The 10,808-nt window shown below is 44.0% G+C and overlaps 1 protein-coding gene across 1 annotated transcript; it reads left to right on the forward strand.

Moving 5' to 3' along the window:
• The first annotated feature begins 3,534 nt into the window (after positions 1-3,534).
• pdia2 (protein disulfide isomerase family A, member 2) lies at positions 3,535-9,975 on the forward strand. Its single transcript, XM_041934461.1, has 11 exons — positions 3,535-3,867; positions 4,635-4,841; positions 6,367-6,500; positions 6,581-6,718; positions 7,347-7,463; positions 7,551-7,676; positions 7,843-8,037; positions 8,138-8,258; positions 9,234-9,412; positions 9,573-9,746; positions 9,833-9,975. The coding sequence occupies exons 1-11, from the start codon at positions 3,579-3,581 to the stop codon at positions 9,887-9,889; spliced, it is 1,737 nt and encodes a 578-aa protein (XP_041790395.1). The 5' UTR covers positions 3,535-3,578; the 3' UTR covers positions 9,890-9,975.
• Positions 9,976-10,808: the final 833 nt, after the last annotated feature.

Genomic DNA, 10,808 nt, shown 5'->3' on the forward strand with positions numbered 1-10,808 from the left:
ACAGTTTGATTTTGACATTGTATCCCTATTAAACAAACACGCCAGCGCATCCTGTTTTGAGGAGATCCGCGTCTGGCGAGGTCTGTGCTGCGTGTCAGTCTGCTGACGCCGGTTCAGAGTGTTCCCCTTTAGAAGTCAAAACGGCATGTGATCTGATTTCATGCTCTTTTACCCTTTAACTAGCCTGATAACAGGGACGGAAAAAAGCAATGATGTGTGTTTGTGAGTGTGTGCGTGTGCATGTGTAACAACTCTTCATCATCCCCTAGCAGAGCATCCATTAGCCCTGGACCCCCTCCCTGGTTGCCCAGTGATAAAGTAAACAAAGTGTGTTTGGCCAATCCGGCACGCAAATATTTGTTCTGGAAGCTGCCTCATCCGACGGGAGTCGCACACACCTCTGCAGCCGCGTGCTGAGGTATATATACAGTGGCAATCCCGACGACCCGGTATTACATATGCACACACACATCCAGAAAAGTAGACCCATCAATGATCAGACCTTTCCTCGGGCTTCGACAGAGATTCACCTGAACCTGGACGTTTATTGCACCGCGCTCGGTAATGAAACTGACACTTTTTCAACCAATTTGAAATTCTTGACCTGTCAACAAACTGCTTTCCTAATCGATTCTTACTTTGTGTTACTGTCTCTGCAGCGTTTCTGAGCCAACATGGCGGCAGGCATCATCAGAAACTTCCTCGTCCAGGCCCCGACTCCGCCCTACTTCCCCTTGATTTTCCAGCACTCTCTGTGCAAAGACGATGGAGAGGAGATGCTGGAGGAAAAGCCAGAGGTGAGGGAGGATGAAGAAGAAAGAGACGTAGAGGAGGAGGAGGAGGATGAAGAATCAGAAGCTCAGGAGGAAGAGGAGGAATGTTTGGAGGAGGTTTTCTTAAACCCTGCCCACTACGCTTTGGATGTGACCAAGCAGCTGCTGAGGTTTGCAGATCTCATCAGCCGTGACGTCCAGCGGTATTTTGGTCGCTGCTCTGGTGATCAAGAGGCTTGTGACATCTACAGCGACGCGGTCTCCGTCACAACCAGCGGGCGTCTGCGCTACTACGACGACCTGCTGAAAATCGCAAGAGTGGGAAGTCCAGAGGAGCAAGAAAACAGCTTTGCGGACGCTCAAGGAGTCGGGGTTGCTAAGGGCAACAGCGGTTTGGGGCCCCTGGCTGAACTTTTCGACCACAGGGGCCCGGGTCAGGGCCGCAGCCGGCCGATGATCAAGCGGCACCTCCCGCTCAGTTTCTGGACTGAGCCGATGCCCTGCTGCTCTCTGGTCAGTTTCGGCAACACACCTGACGTCGCACGCGCAAGCGTCGACACGCCGTCGCAGGACGGCGCGCACGCGGACGCTAACACACACATGCACTACAACCCGCTGCCGCACCACAACGCACACGGCCTTGACAGCACTCAGCCGGACTTCAGTGACTTGCTGGCGAACTGGGATCCAAACCCGGAGCTCACGCACACACTGACGGAGAACACACACATGCAGCACTGAACGCAGCAGCCAGCTGAGACTGAGTCAGAGTCACGTTGTTTCACACTTCAATAAGCACTTATACACAGTTTAATAAAAAAGAAAAAAGCAGAAATCAACATGTGTTGTGAACAGCTTTCTAACTGCAGCCTGTCTTTCATGTGATGTTTGCATTAAAGGGTCACTTCATCTAAATCACAAACACTTCCTTCTCACCTCTCGTGCGTCCAGGTTTTGAGATATTTGCCTCAGACTGTAATTTAGTTTGTGGTGCTCACAGAATTGGAAAACGACGTTTAACTAGTTCAGCAGCAACTTGCCTTTCTGTTGACGCCACTGTGAAGATAGACTGTTGACAGTGAGGCACATGGATTATCCAGATTACCTGAGACATTGTTCCTAAAAAGCCTCAAACTCCTTTTTTGTTATTCTAGTCTGTAATTAAAGTAAAAAACTTTTCGTTGCAGCAAGAATATTTCAGCCTGTTTCTTTCTTTCATTTTAAGTTGTCTTATTCGTTCTAGTTGTAAGTTTAAAGAAGAACTTCCTTCCAAAATCTTGTACCACCGTATTGCAGTGATGTACAGGTGTGCTCCAGGACGCAGTGACATTGGGTGTGGCTTCAGGTAAAAAAACAGTCACAACTACAGCCATCAGTGAACGTGGGTGTGATAAGAATATTTCAGAGTGTTTTAAATGGAAATTAACTTGTTTTAAGTAGCAGCATTTCTCATAACTTGATTTTGCAGCACTGGTCCTCATTCTTCATGTTTCAAGATCATTCTATACAAATTTCAGACGAGTTGATTTGTTTTTCTTTTTCATTTATTTGATTTTGAGTTCCTGAGAAATTAGCTATAGACAGAAATGACTTGATAAATGGGGGGGGGGGGGGGGGGGGGGGGGGGGGGGGGGGGGTGCAGTGTTGCTTCTCAGAATTAAAAAGGCTCCAGAATGGATCCTAAAGGGACCTTGCAGTGGTGTCCAAAGTCAAGAATTAACTTTCAGTCTCAACATTTAAGCTAACGTGGACAAGAAGTCCTAACCTGCAGACTCCACCGGGGATGATTGACACCTCAACAAAATCAGGCAGGCGAAACAAAAACTGCTCAGAAAAAAAAAAGATATTTGAACATCTGTAATTTAACGACACCTGGACAGACGCCATCTGCTGAGCCGGAATGACTGAAGGCAGCTACTAGCTGAACCTTTGCGATGAGATTGTTTTGTCAAATAAACCTTAAAAGCAGCACAAAGGATATTCAATTGATTTTGTTTGTTTTGGAGTCGGGACAGTTGAGGCAGACATCTCAAAACCTCAGCACATTTAAACTCAAACTAAACGAGCTAAACCAATCTAAGCACGAGCAGACGCCATTAATGTGGCTGAAGTGGACTTTAAAGGAGGCTCAAATACACAGCGTAACCGTCCCCGGCCAACACGTGCAGTGAATCTGCTGACAATTTCTTACATTTACTGTCTAAACCACTAATCTCCAAGTGGATTTCATGCAAAACAGGTCTGTTACCTGTCTGTTCTGTTTAACAGTTGTGTGGATGAGACGTTTAAAGGCGAGCGGGCGGGAGGAAAAGACTGTTTGCGGTAGTTTAAGTAAACGGAAATAGCGAGATAAAAAAGAACCATGAGGAAGAGAGAGCTAGAAATGCACATAATTAGTGTGCTATCACTGTTTTTATGTAAATGAGGATCTGAAAAGGAGAGGAGGGAAAAATGAAAGTATGCACATGCTACCATCTGGTGGGTGACAGGGTCTGAAAGCTAATGACACAATGAAGAAAGCAATCAAGAAAAAGATAAAAGGTGTACAAGTCATGAAGTGCTAACAGTGCAGCAACCAGTTTTTTCCTAATTCTCACTCTACAGGGCACCGTTTGATTGGTTTAACTTGGAAAGAGTCCCCTGCAGGCGCACCGTCTGATTGGATGAGCGGGAAGGCCAGTAAAATTTCGACACACACTCTCCATCTTAGACAAATATGAGGTGCAAACTTTCAGTGACACATGTACCGTCAGTGCCCGTAACTGAGCAGAGGTACCAGAGGCAGCTCAGACAGAAAACGCCAACATGAGGACGCGCACGCTTTTGTCCATAACTGTACTGGGCCTGCTGCTGTGGGCCTCCTGCATCCAGGCCAACGACACAGACGCCAACGCAGACGAGGAGACAGAAACACCAGAGGAGACGTCAACAGAAGAGACTCCAGGAGAGACGGAAGTGGAGGAGGAGGACGCCGAAGAGGAGCCCAAGAAGGAGAAAACAACGGAGATAGAGGAGGAGAAAGATGTCATGGTTCTCCATATCAACAACTTTGCCAGAGCTCTCAGCGAGAATCAGAATTTACTGGTCGAATTCTGTAAGTAGTCATCAATTATATCTAATGTGGAAGCAGTAAAATTATCTCTGTTGACGGTGAAGAAGTCCTGTCCTGCCCATTAGGTGACATTAAACTTTTAGAAATTACTTTTTTGAGACAATATACGTGATATGTTGTGTTTCTCTTAAGTGCAAATAACATCAATGTCAATATATATTGGGCTGAAGGGGCTTTTGATAGACCCAATTTGTGTTATAAGGTGTCACAGATGTGTACTCACCTGAAGAAGACATGCAGGTGTAATCTAGTCACACAAAAACTAGAGAGCAAAATGAATCTGGGCGGTGAGATATGACCAAAAGCTTCAGAAATAGCTAAGTTGTAGAATTTTTCTCACACTAAATGTAAAATTGTCCACGACTGCTCTCCTGCGTAGCCCTCGTGAGCACTGAGGCCTTATCGCCCAAACGTGCACACACGTGGCCTCTCCTGTCCAGATGTTCTCGTGGGCCCACTCTCCCACAGAGCAGCTCGGCGCTGCGAGCGGAGAGGTCACGGCGAGGAAAAGAGGCGAGGGGACGAAGGCTGCGCCCAACCGCCGCTGCTGCTATCAGCAGCTTATTTCCATGTGTATCTTCGCATGTGCTGCTGATAGCGACGCAAAACTGGAAACAGCAGAGGCCTGTGGAGCAGCCGCATGTCTGCTGCTTCGGTTCCTTCTCAGTACGTCCTCTACATGAAAACACACTTAAAATCCCGCGCTGTATAAGGAGATGAGCGATCTATGTGTGCGTTTGTGTGTGCAGATGCTCCCTGGTGCGGCCACTGTAGACAGCTGGAGCCACTTTATGCAGAGGCCGCCGGGAAGCTGAAGGCGGAGGAACCGGCGATGCGTTTGGCCAAAGTGGACGCCACAGAGGAGACGGAGCTGGCTGAAGAGTTTGAAATCGGAAGTTTCCCCACTCTGAAACTGTTCATGAATGGAGACCGCAAACAGCCCGTCGAATACACGGGTAAACACACACAAGTACTTCAACTGTGGGTTAAAATAAAGCTGCTCTCCAGGTATTCAGGTTACAACCTTGTGCCTACGTCATCACTAAACCTGAGCCCAGTCTGAGCCTTGAGTGTGTGTGTGTGTGTGTGTATTGGTGTGTGTGTGTGTGTATTGTTCATGTTGTGGGGACATAAATCTGTTTATACAGTCACATTGTTCAGGCTCGACTTCCTTATGGGGACAAACTGCAGCCCCCCATAACATAAATCATTAAATTTTAGGGTTGAGACTTTGGTTAAGTTTAGGGTTGGGCATGTAGTGGTGATTCTCCAGGAAATGAATATAAGTCTATGTAATGTCCCCATTAGTGATTGAAACACAACTGTGTGTGTGTGTGTGTCGTTAATATTTCACTATGCAAATCAACTCCATTTTATTTTATCTTGTTTAATTGTATATTTTCTTTTAACATCCGGTTAATGAATAGTTTTACTTTTTGGCAGACACTGTTATTTCTTCTCTTTTCTAGAATTAGATGAGAGGTTTGATACCACTCTTCAGTCTATGTGTTAACTATGAAGTTTTACCTAGGAGACAATTAGCTTAGCTTAGCATATTGGCTGGAAAATGGAGGAAACAGTTATTCTAGCTCTGTCAAAAAATCAACCTTCGGCTCTGAATTTTAGTAATTGTCATGGAACAGGTAGTCATTAGCCTACATCTAGAGGGAATCAATTAAAGACACTAATTAAATTAACTATTAAAGAAATATTGTAGAACCCAACCTCCTCTAAAACCACAATGTGCCGCTGTACCTCAGTTTTAGCAAGAAGTGAACACACGTGATTTAACGTGTTATTTAGTGAGTTTTAGATGTGCTGGAATATGTATTTTTGAATACTGGACAGTCAAGCAAGCTGTTTTCCCTGTTTCCAGTCTTTATGCTAAGCTAACTGGACCCTAGCTTTAGCTTTACATTTACCATGCAGACATTATCTTCTCATATAACTCTCAGTAAGAAAAGCAAATAAGACATTTCACAAAATGTGGAATTATTCCTTTAATTGGTCAACTGAAGTGCTGGTTGGCATTTTTTCTTAATCTGAAGACAGCCACGTTTGGTGTTTCCCCGTTTTGCGTCTTTATGTCAAGATAAGCTAAGTGGCTGTTTACCATATAGACATACAAATCTTGTCAGAACTCAGCAAGAAGGTAAATAAAACATTTCCCAAAACGTGGAACTGTTTCTTGAACTAGTCAAATGAGTGCTTGCAGGCATATTTTTATCTTGGAGAGAGCCACGTGGTGTTTCCCTCTTTCCATTCCTTATGATAAACTATGCTAACTGCTAACTGGCTTAATATTTAGCATACAGACACGAGAGTAGTATTAATCTTCTCATCTAACTCTCAGAAAGAAATAAGAGTATTTTGCAAAATGGGGAACTATTACTTTATAACATGTCGCCGGTGGTTTTCGAACTTCGGTGCTAACAGCTAGCTGTTTGTCTGCTGATTTATTTGCGGTTGTGTGTTTTCCAGGTAAGAGGTCAGCGGAGGGAATAATCCAGTGGATGAAGCGTCGTACAGGCCCTGGTGCTCCAGTGCTCGACACTGCAGACTCTGCAGAACAGTTCATCGATTCCCATAAAATCGCTGTTGTAGGATTCTTTGATGTACGTATTTATCCTCACTAATGAATCATAGAATCACATATTTATTGTTATATTCATATTTATATTTATACTTATACTAGAATCTGGAAAGTGAGGCGGCCAAGGTGTTCAAGGAAGTTTTTTTGGATATGACTGACACTGAGTTTGCTGTGTCTGCGAGCCCTGACGTTTTCCAGAAGTATGAAGTAAAAGCCGACTCAGTGGTGCTCTTCAAAAAGGTACGAATGTTGTGATACTAAATGAAAGGCAGGGAGCCACGCGTTTAATAAAAAGGCCATACCAAGATGTTAGAAGCTGTACTGATGTTAGCTTTGCTGCCATCTAGTGCCTTGAGATGTATTTTCATAGCATGTCTCTCTTTGAAAACTGGATGTCCTTACAAGAATAGAAAGGCGAGGACATTTTGCTGATTCTTACTTCTATAAACGGATTTATAAGTTTAGATTTAAGGTTTAGCCCAGAATAAGGACAAGGTTTACATTTATGGTTAAATCCTGCCATATAGCAGGAGGTAAAGGAAAAGATTAGGCCTGAAACTTGTAATGATTATTTTTAGTATGGATTATTCTGTCAGATATAATTTCAATGAATTGATTGATTGTTCAGTCTTATGTGTATGTTGTTTCTGGCATCAAATGAAATTTCCAGGGGCTTGTTTTGTCCAACCATCAGTTCAACCACAAAGATATTAAATTTTCAATGATATAATAGGGAAAAGCAGAAAATCCTCACAAATGAGAAGCTGAAACTAGCAACTGTTTGGTAGTTTAACTAGATATATGAATTATTACAGTCGGTTAAAGTTTGGTCTACTGGAGTTGATTTAATTGTATGTGTTTTTGCTAGTTTGATGACGGCAGAGCAGACTTTGTGTTGCCAGAAGACGGGACGCTGGACAAAAAAAACGTAACCACCTTCATCAAGGAAAACAGTCTGGAGCTGATCATCCCATTCAGCCAGGAGGTAACGCACACACACAAACACACGCGCACGTGATTTCATAATTAAAGAGTAAAATTATATTCAAATGACACTGTATGTGTGTGTCAGACCTCAGATAAGATCTTCACCTCCAGCATCCTCCTGCACAGCCTTCTGTTCATCAACTCCTCTGTGGAGAGTCAGACAGCCCTGGTGGACGAATCCAGGACTGTTGCCAAAAGGTTCAAGGGCAAGGTAACAGTTTGGTGTGTGTGTGTGTGTGTGTGTGTGTGTGTGTGTGTGTGTGTGTGTGCATCTTTAAGAAAGTCAGTGACAGAAAGACACAAAACTTCATTTAACCTAATTGTCTTTGTTTTTTATGTCTCACGTGTGTGTGTGTGTGTGCGTGTGTGTTATGTAGATGCTGTTCATTATGATTGACGTGACAGAAGCCATTTCTCATGTGCTAAATTACTTCGGCGTGTCGGCGAGTGACGCCCCCACTGCACGCATCATCAACATGGAGACGGGAATTAAGTTCACCATCGCTGGCGGGGATCTCACAGCAAATTCATTAGAACAGTTGTGCCAGGAGGTTGTGGATGGCACTGCAAAGGTAACACACACACACACACACACTCATACACACACACATGCTTCATATTCAGCCACACAACAGCGTCAAACCCAGCAACTTGTCTTGTTTTGTGGCACAGCCCTATTATCGGTCTGAGGAGATCCCAGAGGACTGGAATAAAGGACCAGTCAAAGTCCTGGTGGGGAAGAATTTTGAGTCTGTTGCTTTGGACGCGACCAAAAACGTCTTTGTGGAGTTCTGTGAGTCCGTTTATCTGCCTGCATGTGTCTGCACTGTAAAAACTCAAGCTGTAAAACTGTAAAATCAACTCATCTTCCATCATCAAAGTCAAGCAAATGGTGAATTTTGAATTTCCTGTTTCCACTATCCTGTCTCAATCATTTCAGACTATAAAATCAATAGTTCTTGACTTGAATGGGTTGAATTAATGTCCTGCACTAAGTTCACAAACTCATCAAACTACAATTCTGCCTGTGCCCGAAACCACTCAGACTACCTAATGGACTGTCACAGCACAGTACTTGGAAAATGTTTTGTTATTGGGTCTGTGCGTGTACCACCTACTAACAGGCCACAACATACATAGAATTACTTGAATGCCCTCAGCAAAAAAGGCCTTAGCTGAACCCCAGTGAGCTCAAGCAGCTTGCAGCTGCTACTCCACCAGTTTACCCACGACGCTGCTCAGTTAACTGGGTAGTCAGGCCAGCCCGGCCCTCTGATCATGCACTGAGAACACTAGTTTCAGATCATTTGGGTTACAAAATAGACAGAAGATACGTCAGAGATGAGGGTTATTATTCACTGTCCTTCACAGTGTTAACATCAGCAGCACACCACCCTCATTCATCTCTACCCTTTACTTCCTGCCATTGTATTTGATTGCACATAAAAATGTCGACAAAAAATTAAAACAAAGGGCGAGTAGCCCACAGCAGTAAGACAATGGCACAAACTGACAATGAGTTCACTGCTCACTGTTAACTACTGACTGTTTATTTTCTTGGGGGCTCAAATGAGTAACGGAGGGATTTTAGATGCAGCCATTGAACTCATGCAGCCTTTGCGTCATCATGCATTCAATACTGTTATTACCAGTTTGAGTGGAAGCGCTGATGTTTCCAACCTGGACCAAAATACATGAAACTGAAAAAGCAGAACATGCCATATGTGCTCTTTCATCATCTAACAGCATTTTATGTGTATGTGTGTAGATGCTCCATGGTGTGGGCACTGTAAGGAACTGGCTCCCATCTGGGAGCAGCTGGGTGAAAAGTACGCCGACAATGACGACATCGTCATAGCCAAGATGGACGCCACAGCCAACGAGGTGGAGTCAGTTGTCGTTCAAGGATTCCCGACACTCAAATACTACCCAGCTGGTGGCAAAGAGGTGCCCACTCTCACACACGCATCACCTCTACAGAAATCTATCTATAGAAAACATCATTTCTACGATTTCTGTAAAAAGCTTTTGATTATTTCTCTCTCATCCTGTCCTCCATCATTTTTTCCTCTTTCTCTCTTTCACTTCCTCTCTTGTTGCCCTGCAGGTGGTCGACTACACTGGAAACAGGGATCTGGAGACTTTGTCTAAGTTCCTGGACAATGGAGGAGTGTTGCCTGAGGAGCCAAGTGATGAGGATGATGAGGACGACGAGGATGACGAGGACGACGAGGACAACAAGGATGACGAGGACGGTGACGACGTGGGTGATGACAGCAGGGTGTGTATTTTTACTGCTACTTTATATATTTTTCTGATAAATATAGACCAAGTCCACTCATCCCATCTTATTCTTCTCTCTTTCAGGAGGCTGATGAGTCTGTCGAAGTGCCGACCAACAAAACATCTAAAGATGAGCTGTGATGTCACTTTGGCTTCTGGCCAATCAGGATCAACCTAGTGTCTTCCGTTTTTTTCTAAATAAAATTAATTTGGGTTACAAACATGAAGATGACGTGTAGTCTTGATTATTCTGAAAGGGCTTTAAAGACTGTTTAGACTTGATTTGATTCAAAACACGACTTTGTAGCGTAATAGTCACTGTAGTCAAATGTAACTTATTTTCATTTAATTTTCCTTAATGTCACATGAATTCAGTTCAAGCAGCAGTTGTATCAGGGCAGCCTTGCCCCCCCTGTCGATGTAAAACTATCACATACATGGCACTCACCTCTGCGATGACTGGAACTGCTTCTCTGTGGTGAGGCATCCGATGTCAGATGGAAGTGATGATAATGACGATAATGATGATGATGAAGTTAGTCCAGGTTTGGGTTGGTCAGTCTGTAGATGAGCCGAGTCTTTGCTAGTGTCAAGTTTTGAAAAGAGCTGCTCACAGCTGTAGGTCATGTCCAGTTCAATGATTTCATGTTGTAGGTTGTCAGGCTCATCGGCTGGTTCCACATTAAACAGTTCAGCAAATATGTTCAGTTCCTTTTGATTAATTTTCATATTCTGAAACATCTCGCCGAATGCCTGAAGGAGTTCTCAGCGTTTCTTCTTTCCAGCTGCCTGACTTTCACTTCAGATGAGCTTGAGTTTCAGCTCTTGGTGATGTCCACCATGAAGGCTAACTCACACAGACAAACACTTGCTACCAGTGAGTTTCCACATCGCATTATCTCTTCATCTCTATGAATTATTCCAGACTGTGGAACAGGTTTACTTTGTCTGGAGCTAGCAGCTCAACAGCAGCAACAAGGCTCTCCTTCACAAATACTCTTTCTGAATGAGGGTTTAGCTTCGTAGCTATTAGCTCACTCACCACAGCTGCTTGTTGGGC

This window comes from Chelmon rostratus, chromosome 3 (genome assembly GCF_017976325.1).
Source record: "Chelmon rostratus isolate fCheRos1 chromosome 3, fCheRos1.pri, whole genome shotgun sequence".
In the NCBI taxonomy this organism is placed as follows: Eukaryota; Metazoa; Chordata; class Actinopteri; order Chaetodontiformes; family Chaetodontidae; genus Chelmon; species Chelmon rostratus.